The sequence below is a fragment of the Macrobrachium nipponense genome, chromosome 14 (genome assembly GCF_015104395.2).
Source record: "Macrobrachium nipponense isolate FS-2020 chromosome 14, ASM1510439v2, whole genome shotgun sequence".
Taxonomy (NCBI): domain Eukaryota; kingdom Metazoa; phylum Arthropoda; class Malacostraca; order Decapoda; family Palaemonidae; genus Macrobrachium; species Macrobrachium nipponense.
In genome coordinates this window covers 38,427,895-38,442,894 of record NC_087207.1, presented here as the reverse complement: position 1 = coordinate 38,442,894, position 15,000 = coordinate 38,427,895, and the positions used below count along the sequence as shown (strand labels likewise).

Here is a 15,000-nt window from a genome sequence, read left to right as displayed (position 1 = left end):
TTTTTTACAGTTCTGTTCAGAGGAAACTTGCTTGATCAGCAAAAATACACCCATATAATGATTTACGACTATGTATAAATTATCTATTAATATTACAGTAGATGAAACTTATTCACATGGAACAAGCACACCAAAGGGGCCAATGACTTGAAATCCAAGCTTCTAAAGAATGTTGGGTTTAACCTTCCACCGCAGACCCCACACTGCAGCAGTATCTGATCATGCTGCAGAGCCAGTGGTTTTTCATCTCCCTGGGGGAGACGCAAACTCTCGACATCTGAGTGGCATTCCACGATACTAACCACTTTACCAGCCGACAGCCAAACAATGCATCTTCGGGGGAAAGATTAATCCTTTTCTGTCCCTGTGATCCCCTCAAAAGCTCTGTGTCTCCCACAGGTTGGTTAGAGGAAGCTCGACTGGATATGAAGGTGGATTTATAGTGGAGGGAGAAGGAACTGAATTATTTTAAGGTATAATTAATTGTATTTACAAATCTGTTTTGTATATAACTATATATTTGTATTTTACTTAGCCCTATGATTCGTTAAGAACATAAGTAAACCGAATGATTATTGTACTCTTGATATAATCGTTGTTTCCTTGCTCGTTCACACGGCTGGAAACAACACACACACACACTCGCATATATATATATATTATATATATATATATATATATATATATATATATATATATATATGTATATAGACTCTTATATATGTATAACTGAATCACGAAGATATGGCACATGATGAATGTGTAGATAAAGGCAAACGCTCCGAAGTAAAAGTGAAACAACCAAATGGTTGCTAGGCCTTTCGACACCCGGTCCTGTACTAGCTAGTAAAGGATCGTGTGTCGAAAGGCCTTGCAACCTGCTCTGTTGTCTCACTCCTCCTTCGTAGCATTTGCCCTTATAAATATATATATCATATATATATATATATATAATATATATATATATATATATATATTATTGAAAGATCGTTCCACGATAACATGCTAGAGAGCAACAGTTAATTGTCTTTGCTTATTTGACTGCAGTGCCTATTCACTCCCATGGTGCTTTCAGTGATGCATCACCAAATTACTTCTCTGTCCAATTTCAGATAGTTATCGTACAAAGAGAAAAGGATCTGATCAGTGAAGCTTTGCCCGAATTCCTGAGTCGGTGGATGCTAATAAAAGCTGTTGATCTGCAAAATCTGGAAATTTCTTAGGTAGTGACCCCCAGCAAAGTTCAGGGGGTCGTTTTCTATGACTAATATTTTTTCGGGATTATTATCTTTACGATATTTACAGTCGTTTGTTTATGTTTTTAAGGTCATCCTCAATGTGCTTGTACTAAACACGCCGCAAAGGTGGATACATACCGAGTTAAAAGCCATCGGGGGTCAATGTCTAAGAAAGATCCAAAATTCTTCGCTTTCTACTTCGTGATTCTCAAGATGCAGAAATCTGAATTTCGACGGAATCTTTGGGTATCGACAGACAGATTCTTCTGGAGGAGCATCGACACTACATCATTAAAAAGGAGGATTGAAAACATCTGTACGATGTAACTGGGGATAAACAAAGTGGTATTCTTAGCGCAAGGACACCTAAGTGGTAACAGTTATGAGGTATGCCGCAAAACACTTTCGTTCCTTGTTTACCTCGTCCTCTTCGGTCTACACCAACATAAGCAAAAGGGGGAGGGGCGTTGGGGGGGCTGGGGACTGGGGTAGTCTTTGATTAGTTCATAGACATCACTACATGAACCCCACATTACCTCTTGTATCGTTATTCAAGTAAACGGTCTTTACTTCATGTATAATCTTGTGCTGTCTACACATCGCCCAGCAAAGCTAGAATACTACTGCATTCTCTGTGAAGGAGTCCCTTTATACACAACCGAGTCTCAGTCTCCCTTTCACTATCGGCATTGCCGGTACCCCTCACAACCACCATCCCTTGACGTTCGTTTCTTTCGTGTCTGTGGCTCTAATCTGGTCACAAGCTCAGTTATCTTTGCTGAGACAGAATGGTTTTAGAGGCACCGTCGGCGAAGACTTCGTTAGGCTCTACACGTGGCTGTCAGCTTCCTTTGTCTCGTCAGCCCCGCTGACACCTTTCTTTTCTTCGCGCTCTTGCCTGTACCCTTCGTTGACTACGCCGCCGCTGCATCCTTCGGGTGAACCATTCCCTTGGGGTTGGGGAGGATTGCGATTCCCATCCCCACCAGAGGACACTTGTGTCCCTGAGGGCATATTCGCCATCTCCCTCTGTGACTGCTCGGTGCTTCCAGCTGTGCTCTTCGAAGTTTCTGGGGAATCTGCCACTTCTGATTCGTCCGTCGCGTTGCTGTTGGTTTTCTGCAGTGTCTTCATTGGTCTTCTTGAATATCTTTAGCAAGCTCTCTTTCACCAGCTGCCTCTTCTGCTTGCTCAGTAAGAAGATGATGAACACGATGACTCCCTGAAGTGTATTGAGGAGGTCGGTGACGACCCTGAAAGTAATCAAAGCTCCGTTAGAGTCGTGTTTACTGTACTCGAATGTTCTGTGTTTGAGTACACAGTGTCATTCATTATGATGTTGCTGAGAACTTGTCCATCATTCATTGGAAAGTAAGTCATAACTTTTACGTAGTTTTGCGTCATTTCACTGAGATGTTATTTGAATATCCAGCGGTGAGGGTATAAAGTTGCACAAATCAGAAATGAAAGGAAAGAAAAAAGGAATCGGTGCATAGATGATAGCCTTTTAACAGTCGTGTTCAAGTTAAAATATTTACGAAAAAATTACGATAAGTAATTCAAGTCCGTTGGAAGCTGATTTAGGTTAAATGTTTGGTGATAATGTATAAAGTAATTCATATATATATATACTTTTATATATATATAATATATATATATATAATATATATATATATATATATATATATATATATATATATATATATATATGACATGAACTATATTATATCACCGTGATTCATATAAAAGCATTAAGCTACAAATGTCCCATAATATCTATTTCGCTCTACCTCGGAATTTATAGATTTTCATATGTTAACCGAAGGGAAATTTTGAGTTGACAAGAAATTCGTCGGCAAATGGATTCGAACCACGGAAACCAAGAATTCGGGACGTACAGTGACGCGCTCTAACCCACAGGACTATTAAGGAGTATCTTGATAATCCTGTGGGTTAAAGCGCGTCACCGTTCGCTCTGAATTCTTGGTTTTCGTGGCTCGAATCCATGAGCCGAAGAATTTCTTATCAACTGAGCAAAATTCCCTCTTCGGTTAACACATATGAAAATATGTTAATTCCGAGGTAGAGCGAATTAGATGTTAAAGGACATTTGTAGCTTAATGCTTATGAAGACAGTATTCGAAGCAGCTGAGCCTAGTCTCACCAGGCGTCCTTAGGTGGGATCTTCAGGGAAAGCACTTCTGTGGACCAGCAGATGGCCATCAAGACGAAGATCATCAGCCTCTGACGAAATCTGGAAAACAAGAGAAAATAGAAAATATTAGAAATTTGTTCTTCATCTGGGTCTTGTGAGTCCTCGTTTTACACATCCGTTTGTCTTAATTTAGATGAAAATAAGGCTACGTTTTTTCTTCGTACCGATTAAATGATTTGATATGATTTCTCTTTCTCTTTTTCCACTTACTTCAATTTTGTTAGTTTAAAAATTCTAGTTTCAAAGTTTTAAAATTCTAGTTTCAGAGTTTTAAAACTCTAGTTTCAGAGTTTTAAAATTCTAGTTTCAGAGTTTTAAAACTCTAGTTTTAGAGTTTTAAAACTCTACTTTTAGAGTTTTAACATTCTAGTTTCAGAGTTTTAAAGCTCTATTTTCAGGGTTTTACCATTCTAGTTTCAGAGTTTTAAAATTCTAATTTCAGAGTTTTAAAACTCTAGTTACAGAGTTTTAAAATTCTAGTTTCAGAGTTTTAAAATTCTAGTTTCAAAGTTTTAAAATTCTATTTCAAAGTTTTAAAACTCTAGTTTCAGAGTTTTAAAACTCTAGTTCCAGAGTTGACCGAAATGTCCTTTTTCTCTTATTTCCGAATTTGATTTAGACGTCTGCCATAAACTCAAACTAAATTATCCCTCATCTTTCTCGGAGAGGTATTTGATGTCAAAATTAGATTTAAAATCCGAGAGTTATTTGATGTCAAAATTAGATTTAAAATCCGAGAGTTATTTGATGTCAAAATTAGATTTAAAATCCGAGAGTTATTTGATGTCAAAATTAGATTTAAAAGCCGAGAGTTATTTGATGTCAAAATTAGATTTAAAATCCGAGAGTTATTTGATGTCAAAATTAGATTTAAAAGCCGAGAGTTATTTGATGTCAAAATTAAACTTAGAAAAAAAAATAAAATAAAAAAGAGAGACCTAAATAGGGCGCTGTCTTCTTTTCCGAAATTTACTGAAACTCCTGAAATAATATCCACATGAAATTTTCAGCCATGGCCCGGTGGTGGCCTGTGTTGTTGGCACCAATAGCGCTGCCAAACGCACGATTACGGCTAACGCTAACCTTAAATAAAATAAAAACTACTGAGGCTAGAGAGCTGCACTTTGGTATGTATGATGACTGGAGGGTGGATGATCAACATCCCAATTTGCAGCCCTCTAGCCTCGGTAGATTTTAAGATCTGAAGCAACTAAAAACTCACAACGAGAGATGCTTCCTGTTGAAGGCTCGGGGACCTTTGCTCTTGCGAAGGCAACACCCCATTCCTGGCTCGGCTTGGCACAGCATGTAGATCACGTGACCCAGCATGCAGAGACTCAGGACGATCAACGTTGCAATGGCCAGATAGAAGTAGAGGAACTGCGCCAGTTCACCTGGAAGTTAAAAATAAATAAATAATGAATAAATAAATAAAAGTAAGCATAACTATCGCGTTTCTGCAAGAAATAATAAGATTTACTGATGGCTTCACAAAGAGGCCGTAATTTCCGAATGACGACATCACGTTTCATGTTTTTCCATTTGCCTAATAGTGTACTCAGGTAAGATTACCCTCTACAGGTTTATATTTTCAACTAATCAAACAATCAACCCTCTGAACATTTATGCTTTCAATCAATCAGTAAATCATTCTTCTGTGCATTTATGCGCTCGGTCAGTCAGTCAATCAATCATTGTCAAGATTTCCCTGGTACAACAAGGTTTGCCCTCCATAACTGTCGATGTCAATGACTGTCTCTTATTAGTTCCCTCAGGTCATGTTGACAATATTTTTCTTCTTCTTCTTCTTCTTCTTCTTCTTCGTCTTCTTCTTCTTAATCTTCTTCGGTTGTCTGAGCCTGATATTGTTTTACTAATCATTCGTATCCCAATTTGTCTAACTTCTATGAACTTTTCTTTTTAAGCATCTGGGAATTCTTTTGCGAAGAAATATATATGTGTTATAAGATGGAATTATAAAGAAAAAAAACTTGACTTTTTTATCATAGAATTAGATGGAATTTCTTGGTGCGAACAACTATGGGTTTTATTACACAGAATATGTATGGGAATTCTATTAAGGCGAAGCATATAAGAATTCAGTTATGCAAAAACATATGTGGTTTTTATAGCGCAAAAACATAAGAAAATCCTCATCTGAAAAAAGATATGGAAATTCTATTGTATAGAAACATGCCATGAATACATTTTGCAGAAAGGTACAGGAAATCTATTGTGTAGATTCGAACGATAATTCTCGGAGGTTCAAACATTTTGGAATTCTTTTATTGGGAAACAGAAATTCCATTGTGAAGAAAGATGTGGGAATATAGGAATCTTACTATACTGTAACATTAATGAATTGTGTTTTTTAGGAACAACTGGAATTTTGCTATTCAAAAACGGGGGTAAGGTTGTTGTGCAGAAGCACCCACTTTTCAAATTAATAAACGAACAAAAAATTCATGACTTGATCAACAAATCCTAAAAGTCATCTTAGTCGTAAAGTCTTCTTCTTTCCCACCGTTATCCCTAAATTGAGGGGTCGGTTGCCTGATGCCCTTTCTCCACTGCCTTCTATTCAAGTCATTACCCTCCACCAAACCTCTTCTCTCCATATCTTCCTTCACTTTATCTCGCCATCTAATTGCCTGTCTCCCTCTCGATCTTCTTCCTCTAACAGGTTCCTCCCAAACCCTCTTCACTCCCTCCTCGTCATCCATCCTCAACACGTCCTTACCATCTCAATCGTGACTCTCTTATCACCTCTGAAATCTTTACTAAGTCTGCCCTTCTTCTTATCTCATCATTTTCAAATTTCTCAAGCAGCGACATTCCCATAATCCACCTCAGCATCTCATCTCTGTTCTCTCAAGCTTCACTTCCTCTTTTCCTCTTAGAGCTCACTTGTACAAAAGGGTCCACTTAGGTCACTATCCGGATGTAAGTGGTGTTTTCAAGTAACACAATCTTGCTATGTGATAAACGTCCAAAAAGCACTGAACTTAATATACAGAACGTATCTGATACATTGCAAATACGAAACATCTTCAGAAATAAAAATGCATTTTATATATAAAAGTTTCGTTAAAAATACAAAAAAAATTGCTAGACTCTTATTTTAGTAACAATGTTTCAGGGATAAAGCATTGTTACTAATATAAAAGTCATAAATACGACAAGATTTAAGAATATTTTGCATATTTATCGTACGTGTTATGTATAAAATATACATTTTGTAAATTATATTTAGTTCTTCCAGAATATTTCAGTTTTGAAGTTGCATGTTATTTCGTAAATATAAAATATCAGATAGATTCTGTATCTCAAGTTCAGTGCTTTCTGGATGCTAATTATGTGGCAAGATGTGAAATACGGGGGAAAGTGATCCTTTATCTTGGCCACGTCGAATGTATTCGACTGTAGCTATAGGAAAAGAAGCTAATATTTGATATGACACATAATATACTTTCTCTGCAATTGCTGGCATAATTGAATAGCAACTTTTCCTTGATTTCTATGATGCAAAAATATCATGCATCTCCTTTACCTTTTTTTGGGAACTATTTTGATAACATTTGGTTTTCCAAAAATGATGCAATGAAAGATAATCGAGGTTTGTGTACATCGTATAATCAAAGCCACCAAATATAGACCTATCTTTCTGTGGTCTCGGTATAATACTGTATGAGCCGCGACCCATGAAACTTTAACCACGGCGATTATGGGTAACTTCAACCTTAAATAAAATAAGAACTACTAATGCTAGAGGGCTGAAATTTAGCATGTTTGATGATTGGAGGGTGGATGGTCAACATACCAATTTGCGGCTCTCTACCCTCAGTAGTTTTTAGGATCTGAGAGCGGAGAGAAGAAGTGCGGACGGACAGACAAAGCAGGCACAATAGTTTTCTTTTCAGACAACTAATGACTACTCAGATTTGAAAGGGAATTAAAATGAGTCCTGGGGCATAACATTAACTTTGCAAAGTCTGATATCAAAAGAAATAAAGAAATGTATCACTGAGCGAAATCTCAATCAAGAATCATGGAAATTTGTTCAGATTTTGAATGAGCAGCAGATGATGATATATTAACAGCACTCAACAATTTCTCATTGGACATTTATGCACCTGTTTCTTTTCGATGGCAAAGGTTCTTTTTCAGTCAACTAGGGGAATATTTTTTTGTGACTATCATAGGTCAAACTTATCATCTATTATTTAGAAAAAAAAATACTTTGGTGGAAAACAAGTATTTCTACATTGGCACCAAAACCAGTGTCTTGGTAATAGAGCTAAATTTACTCAACGATAAGATGTTTCCCTCATTGCAAGTACCGTGGCATCAATATTACTCATAAAAAAGATATACAGATGCGCATTGTGTTGAACAAGGCAAAATAAATTTTACTGAAAAACACAAGACAATCGTTTTGAAAACGCTGAAGATGTCATTAAGTCAGTTTCCACAAAACACAATGGAGAATGGGAGAGAAATGAACAAACGATGAATTGAGTAAAAGTGATTAAAGATGATGAACAAACCGGTCAACTAGAAACTTGAAGAATATTACAAACAGGATTCATTAACATTTATCTATATAATTCCTTTTACCTGCGAACCAACAGGACTCCTCTCCAAACCCTGGGACGATCAACCCGGCGGAGGCCTCCTGCGGGAGAAATTGTATGATGAGCGTCACCAGGACGATGACCAAGGGACACCCGAAGGCGTAGGATGCGTACAGGAGGAATTTCTGCTTGTCCTTCTCTAGGATTCCCGTCAGAGGGATGCACTTCAACGAGGATCTGCGGAAGAGAAATACTACTTTAAAAATGAGTAAAGACCAGAGAGAGAGAGAGAGAGAGAGAGAGAGAGAGGGTTAATATTAACTATCATCTGATTCTCTTTTGTAAGTTTCTGAAATTAGATTTCAACTTATCATTTTTTTCACTGGCCAGATGAACGATCCTGGGCGTGTGTAGATGAAGATGAATGACTATGCTTACTCACGACATTATGATACCTATCTATATATATATATATATATATATATATATATATATATATATAATTATATATACATACTACATTCATACATGCATGCAAAGAATAAGATTGTGGAAACCAGGACTGATGAATGTAAATATGTTGAAGGAATTTGGAAGCTGTTGGTCAATATAGGCCTTTGGGAGCAAATATAAGGACAATGGGAGTATGAGCGAACGACGAGTCACTGGATAGGTGAAGCAAGATGGTATCGGGGGATATGAGGGACAATTGTTGAGCCAACTCTCCTTTATGCGACTGAAGTGTGCGTGCTAGTTGCTAACAAAAGATAAAAAGGCTGAAACTAATGAGGACTGTTAGGATAGCACATGTTGGTGTAAACAACCAGCTGAAAAGATAAGGAACTGTGGTGTTGTAAGCGTTAAAAGGTTTAAAAAGAAGATTCCTACCTGATCACTCTCCAGATATCAAAGCACATGACGCTGAGCCAGAAGAACGCTGCATGAAGAGTGAACTGGCTGAACAGGGCTGTCAAGTAAATAGATTTCATATTAGAATGATTAAATAAAGACGATTTCTAATAATGAAACAATCGTTGGCTACAGAAGCATTTAGCATGATCAAGAAATTGTTTTAGGAAGAAAAGCTGTGTCCTCCTGTGCAGCCAATTCCAGACTGCCTTGCCAGTTTTGTAGTTTCTCTTTGGTATCCGCAATTAGTAGTAGTTTCCCTTTTCCATGAAGCTTGTTCCGACCCAAACTCCTATGGACACTTTAGAAGTAATGTTCTTCATACTGTATTTACGCACCTGCTCATCTGTGTGTCATTGCAAATATAAATATGAAAGCGTACATAAACAAACATATACTAAGGGTGCTTTTTGTACAAACTGATAACCTTAATGTCAAGCTGATAGTAGCCCAACTCCTTCGCGCGCTCAGTTACTCCTACAATTGAAAACTGATCAAAACCTCATTGAAGTCCGTTCATCTTATGAGAAGGAGAACGTTCCTAATGTCTCACGTCCTGGGAATGATCAGCAAATGCTTTCTGGGTTTCGTCTTATTTACTCCCATAAATAAAATCGCCACCGTGAAAGACCAAGACAGATATGGACATAGATGGGTTTATGATGCAACAAGAGAGAGAGAGAGAGAGAGAGAGAGAGAGAGAGAGAGTTACAAGGATTAGGATGTCTCAAAGACTTGTTAGTCTATCTGAGGAGATATCGTGTGCTCACATATCTGTAGGAGCAGGTTTTACTGTGCATTTACAGTGTCCTCATGATTTTGTCTAGCTTTCTTTAAAACTCTTCCACACTGTTGCTGTTTACAATTTCTGTTGGCAGTTTATTCCACGTGTCATATATCTTGTATGTAAAGAAGTTCCCATAATGAGATGTGTTGTGTCTCTTCAGCTCAAGTTTCCATCCATTAGAGAGAGATAGAGAGAGAGAGAGAGAGAGAGCCGGAATGTCAAAGTTCGGTTAAACCACTTGGAAACTCACCATTGAGAACGCAATGCGTATTATGCAATTGCTTCGAGTACTTGAAACTCACGAAGAACCCGACATACGCCAGCAGGAGCGAGATCGAGTAGCAGAGGAAGCAGTAACCTTGGACGTTCATGAGCTTCTTCGTGGAGAAGTGGAGGAGAATCAGGAAGGCCAGACAAAGGATAGAGATGATCATCCCGATGGGTGCCAGGTAGACCTTCCATGTTTGAACTGGAGAGGGCTGATCGAAGCAGTGTATCACGACATTTTCCAAGGCTGAAATGATATGGAACAGATAACAAAGGAGTTTCTGAGATCAATTCAGCATATAACTCGTTTCTGCCTTTAATATGTCTTAAAAGATCAGCATTCGTCAGCGAGATCATGCACTCAAGTAAGCTGAAAACTTTTCAGTTCTCAAGTAGACAATAAAAATTTTTTTTAGGAGGTAATGTATCAACAAGTAGTACAAATCAAAACAGACAGTCAGCGGCAATAAAAGAGACGCGAATGTTCCACATGAACAACATACCCTCTATGTAATATTCGGTACAGAACTTGTTGTTATCTAAGATCTGACCGCTTTGGTTGAGGTAGAGTTTGCCGGTGGGAAGGAGCCAATAACCTGAAGAGAACTTGACTGTGGCTTTGTAAGGACACTTTGGGACTAGCGGCACCAACTGAAGGTCCCGCGGCGCCTCGGACTCGTCCCCTGAGAGTGAGTAGAAGGACAGGCTCAAGTTCCAGTTTCCAGGTTTGCAGTCGGTGTGAGATTTGACCTCTCCTTGAGGGCAGCACTTTCTTATACAGGTGCCTCCGTTGCACACCTGGAATTAATACATGTGGACTGGAATCTTCGCTTATAATAATAAATCCCATATATTATTGCTATTTTCTACGCACGTTGTAACCTATTTTTTAGTAGAGTACTCAGGAACGGCCATATATTAGTTGTTATTACAGGACTAATAGTTACTGAAGATACCTGGAGAGATATTGATTGAAGTAACCTTACCAAGTTTTGCTCTAAGAGTAATTCTTTTATTAAATTAAAAAGAAAAGTACAATTATTAACAATAAGCTCTGCACAGATAGTGCCAAACAATTATTCACTTTGGACATTAAGAACTGAACACAAACCAAGACTACAAGAAATGACACTATGAAATCCAAAATGTGATCAGTGGTCGAACATCTTTGGTCAAGAAAGAACAAATAAAAAAGGAAAATAAAAATGCAAACCTAGGTTATGAAATATGAATATAAAGACTGGAAGTGTTGTATAGTTTTATACAGTACAACTTACTTTCTCCTCATCTGCCATACACGTAACAGCAGAGTAATCGCCATCTTGTTGCTGACCGATACAGTACTGAGTGGTTTGCCTGGTCATGGATAATTCAGTCCACTCCAAGTAGCTGTGAGTCTTGTTTGCTCTCAAAGAGGCGTCCTCTCCAGGAAGCCTGATAACTTGGTATTTAAAATCTTCTGGGCAGTTCGGCATCATCGTTTCCCAAGTAAAATTGTTACGACCAGATTCTGAATCCTGTGTAGCACCTATAAAAGGATCAAAGGGAAATGGAATTGTTCCAGCAACGCAGTTGCTGCCATCCCAGAATTCGTTGCTCTCACAGCACTTCTTAGCTATGACGGGTGGCGTAAATACGGCCTTTGTCACTTCTCTGCTGGGTACAGCGGAAGCAAGTATTTTCCCTTCCTCTAACTGTGATGCTAAACTTTTATTTTTAAAAGCCTGTGTTTCATCACTGAATAAAACGTCATTGCTATTACGACCCTCTCGTCCTACAGACTCTATAATAAGGGAACTTTTTTCTGTCAGGGCAGGTGTGTCGTTGATGAAAAGGGTCTCTTCATTTGCTCCATTTGTAGTACGACTGAGAGGAACTTCTTCCTCTGTAGCGTCGACCAAAAGAGGTTCCATTTTTGTTGATGAAATAGAGGAAGTCGTTCTCTCTGTAGCAGTGATCAGAGCTCCATTTTTGGTTGGACTAGTGGAAACTTCTCCCTCTGTGCCATTAGTTTCTCCGGTTGTTGTAGGGGTATCAGAAGCCTCTTGCTTTGTAGGACTAGTTACGCTGGAATGACTTTCATTCACTGATGATTTTACAGCTGGGATGAGCAGCGATTCTGTCCTATTAATGACAGAGGGTAGTGTTTCTCCCTCCAATACTGTCGGGGAAAGTGCCGATGAATATAGCGATGTAGCAGCGTTGGTGACGAGATTCGAGTCCACGACTTCTGTGGTAGATTTTCTCGTCAGGGAATTCTGAGCAAATGAAGGCAAGGCGCGGACACTTGTAGTGACAATGAAGAAACAAAAGAAGAGAGGGAACGAAGGCGACATTTTGGAAGGCTGGTGATGGTGATGGAAAAACTGGTATTTCTACACAAGCTACTTAGCTTTGTCTTCCTGCCACTTGTGGGAATTCTGGCTGATCTTTCGTAGGTGATCACTCCTGTAGAAAGGAAAGACAATACGACAGCAGTGAGAAGGTGTTGATGATTAAAAAAACAAAAAACAAAACAAAAACAGAAAATTGTCTATTCATTCATGTACTCGATAACTTGATGCCGCACAACAGGGGTGGCCAGACTTTTAGACTCCGAGATCTACTCTAAAGACTGAAACTCTACGATCTACCATACTACATAATCACATATTATGACGTGGGAAGAAAATTCAAATGGCGTCACAGTACGATAAAACATGAGTACAACTGCCTCACTAATATATATATATATATATATATATATATATATATATATATATATATATATATATATATATATGATGTTGTGTTTTTGTTTGTTTATATAGGACTGTGGGGGAACGGCGATTGACCAAAGAAGTGCCGCGAGCGATTGGTACATCGCGATCGACTGTTTGGCCACCTCTGCGCCACGATAATTCTGAAAAAAAAAAAAAAAAAAAAAAAAAAAAAAAAAAAAGAAAAAAAAAACATTAAGCACCTATATACCGCCGGGAGATAGTTGGATTGATTTCACCTCTCTGATAAAACTGCAGTTTCTCTAGTGACATGAATTAGTCGAAGTGTGTTTTGTTGTAATCGAAGTTAGTCTTGATGTAAGAACCGCTTGAATCTGATCATGGAGAAAGCAAGTGGTAAGAGAACTTCTTTCTTGCTCTACTGAGACAAGACTGATGGAAATTAAGTCGGGGTTAAAGGTGAGGTGTTGGATTGGGGGTTCGCCATGGGGGGCTTGGGCAAGGTGGGGGTTTGAGTAGTGGCGGAAAGAAACAGTGGAGTTTTGCCCAAAAAAAGGAAGAGATAAAGCGTCATCTTAAGATCTCGAGGATTGTAACAGTGAGAAAATGGAGACAATAATTCGAAAATATTCCCATTTTACAATCAACAAGGAGGTTGTGAACGGTTACCCCCAACCCCCTTACTTACCTCCGCCCCCCCCCCCTCCCAAAAAATGACTTTCTTTAGGGATGCAACCAAAACAGGCATGAAAATGAAGACAATAATTAAAAAACATTCCCTTTTTTTTTACAATCGATAAGGAGGTTGTGAACGGCCCCCTGCTTCCCCCCCCCCCAACCCTCCCCCAAAGAAGACTTTCTTTACGGATGCAACCCAAACTTACGTCTCTGGGCTGGACATTGAAATCACAGCCCACGAATCCTTACCAGAACTTAAACTCTTGAATAAGTTCGGCTCGGAGGACTTAAGAGAGCATTCTGGGAAATATTCGGGAAACAGAATTAGAACGCTTTACTGAGTCTCTGTCACGCCCATCTAATTGACATCCGCTGAGGCGCCTGTGGCGTTCCTTAGGTAGATCTTTCGTATGCATTGATGAACCCTCCATAGGCGAGGAGATTTTGCCGTATTTATATGGGCGGACATATTGATTTACCTGATAATATATCTACCTATTTATCATTATTATCATTCAACGCTAAGCCATTTCTATCAAGAAAATATAAAGACCATTATTTTGTTAAGGAAGCTTCCGGCAGAATATAGGTTAATACCTACTATACGTAAAAAAACGAATATTATATATATATATATATATATATAATATATATATATATATATACATATATATATACATATATATATATATAATATATATATTATATGCAGAAGCCAGGTACTATGTCGTACCTCTAAGTAAATGGGGATACAATCCACAATGAAGTAAATTCCTCTTGTAGTTTAAAATATATATTTCTTGTATAGGATTAAAGCTTTCGACCATCAACTGTGGTCTTGTTCACTAAAGTCTACAAGAGGAATTTACTTCATTGTGGATTGTATCCCCATATATATATATATATATATAATATATATATATTTATATATATATATATATATATATATATATATATATATATATATATATATATATATATATATATATATATATATATATCTGACTGGAAAAAGTAACTATACACAATTCCTCCGCATGAAATAGATATATACATGAACGGTTGTGAAGAAGTTATGATTTTCTTTTTTGACTTCAGTGTCTTGATTCATTGAAAACTGGATTCGCGAATTCCAGCTGTTACTCTTAAATTCTAGAGCCACCTCTGATTCATACTGAAATATGGTAAGTGCTCAGAGGCGGGACTTTGGTTTTATCTATGCAGCAAAGTAAGTAACTGAAAGTCAAAATTTTTGACTTGAAAACTGCTTATACTAGATCAGACAACACACTGATTACGTATTGCAACAGGCACAGTGATCTGTTCATTTTAATGTTTAAAAAATATTTATGCGCTTTTCACCGAAGGCTTTGATATCCCAAATGGAAAGGAACAAAGAAATTCTCCCATCCAGGCGGTACTCAAATCCACCGTGATTACGGGACTGTCGTTCGTGTAAGGTTTATCAAAACCACAAAGAATAAGATGGTAGTTCTTCACTGCTGTTATCATTATCAATAAGTTCCTAATCTTGTATCTTGTGTCCTGAATATGGTTTTTTTACTCTTGATGAAGGAGGGATGTACGGACAGAAAGTTGCTCTGACTGAAGG

At 37.9% G+C, this 15,000-nt stretch overlaps 1 protein-coding gene across 2 annotated transcripts in view; it reads right to left on the bottom strand.

The window, feature by feature from the left end:
* Window positions 1–991: 991 nt before the first annotated feature.
* The window catches only part of LOC135226481 (probable G-protein coupled receptor Mth-like 1), a 30,853-nt gene continuing 16,844 nt past the window's right edge, over window positions 992–15,000 (bottom strand). For both annotated transcript variants that reach the window (XM_064266090.1, XM_064266089.1), the window contains exons 2-9: window positions 11,268–12,438; window positions 10,494–10,788; window positions 9,974–10,237; window positions 8,916–8,994; window positions 8,071–8,264; window positions 4,676–4,847; window positions 3,403–3,492; window positions 992–2,491 (exon numbers count right to left, since the gene is read on the bottom strand). In XM_064266090.1, the coding sequence (XP_064122160.1) occupies window positions 2,098–2,491; window positions 3,403–3,492; window positions 4,676–4,847; window positions 8,071–8,264; window positions 8,916–8,994; window positions 9,974–10,237; window positions 10,494–10,788; window positions 11,268–12,326 (2,547 nt within the window). In that variant the 5' untranslated portion in view covers window positions 12,327–12,438 and the 3' untranslated portion in view covers window positions 992–2,097. The remainder of the gene's footprint in view (window positions 2,492–3,402; window positions 3,493–4,675; window positions 4,848–8,070; window positions 8,265–8,915; window positions 8,995–9,973; window positions 10,238–10,493; window positions 10,789–11,267; window positions 12,439–15,000) is intronic.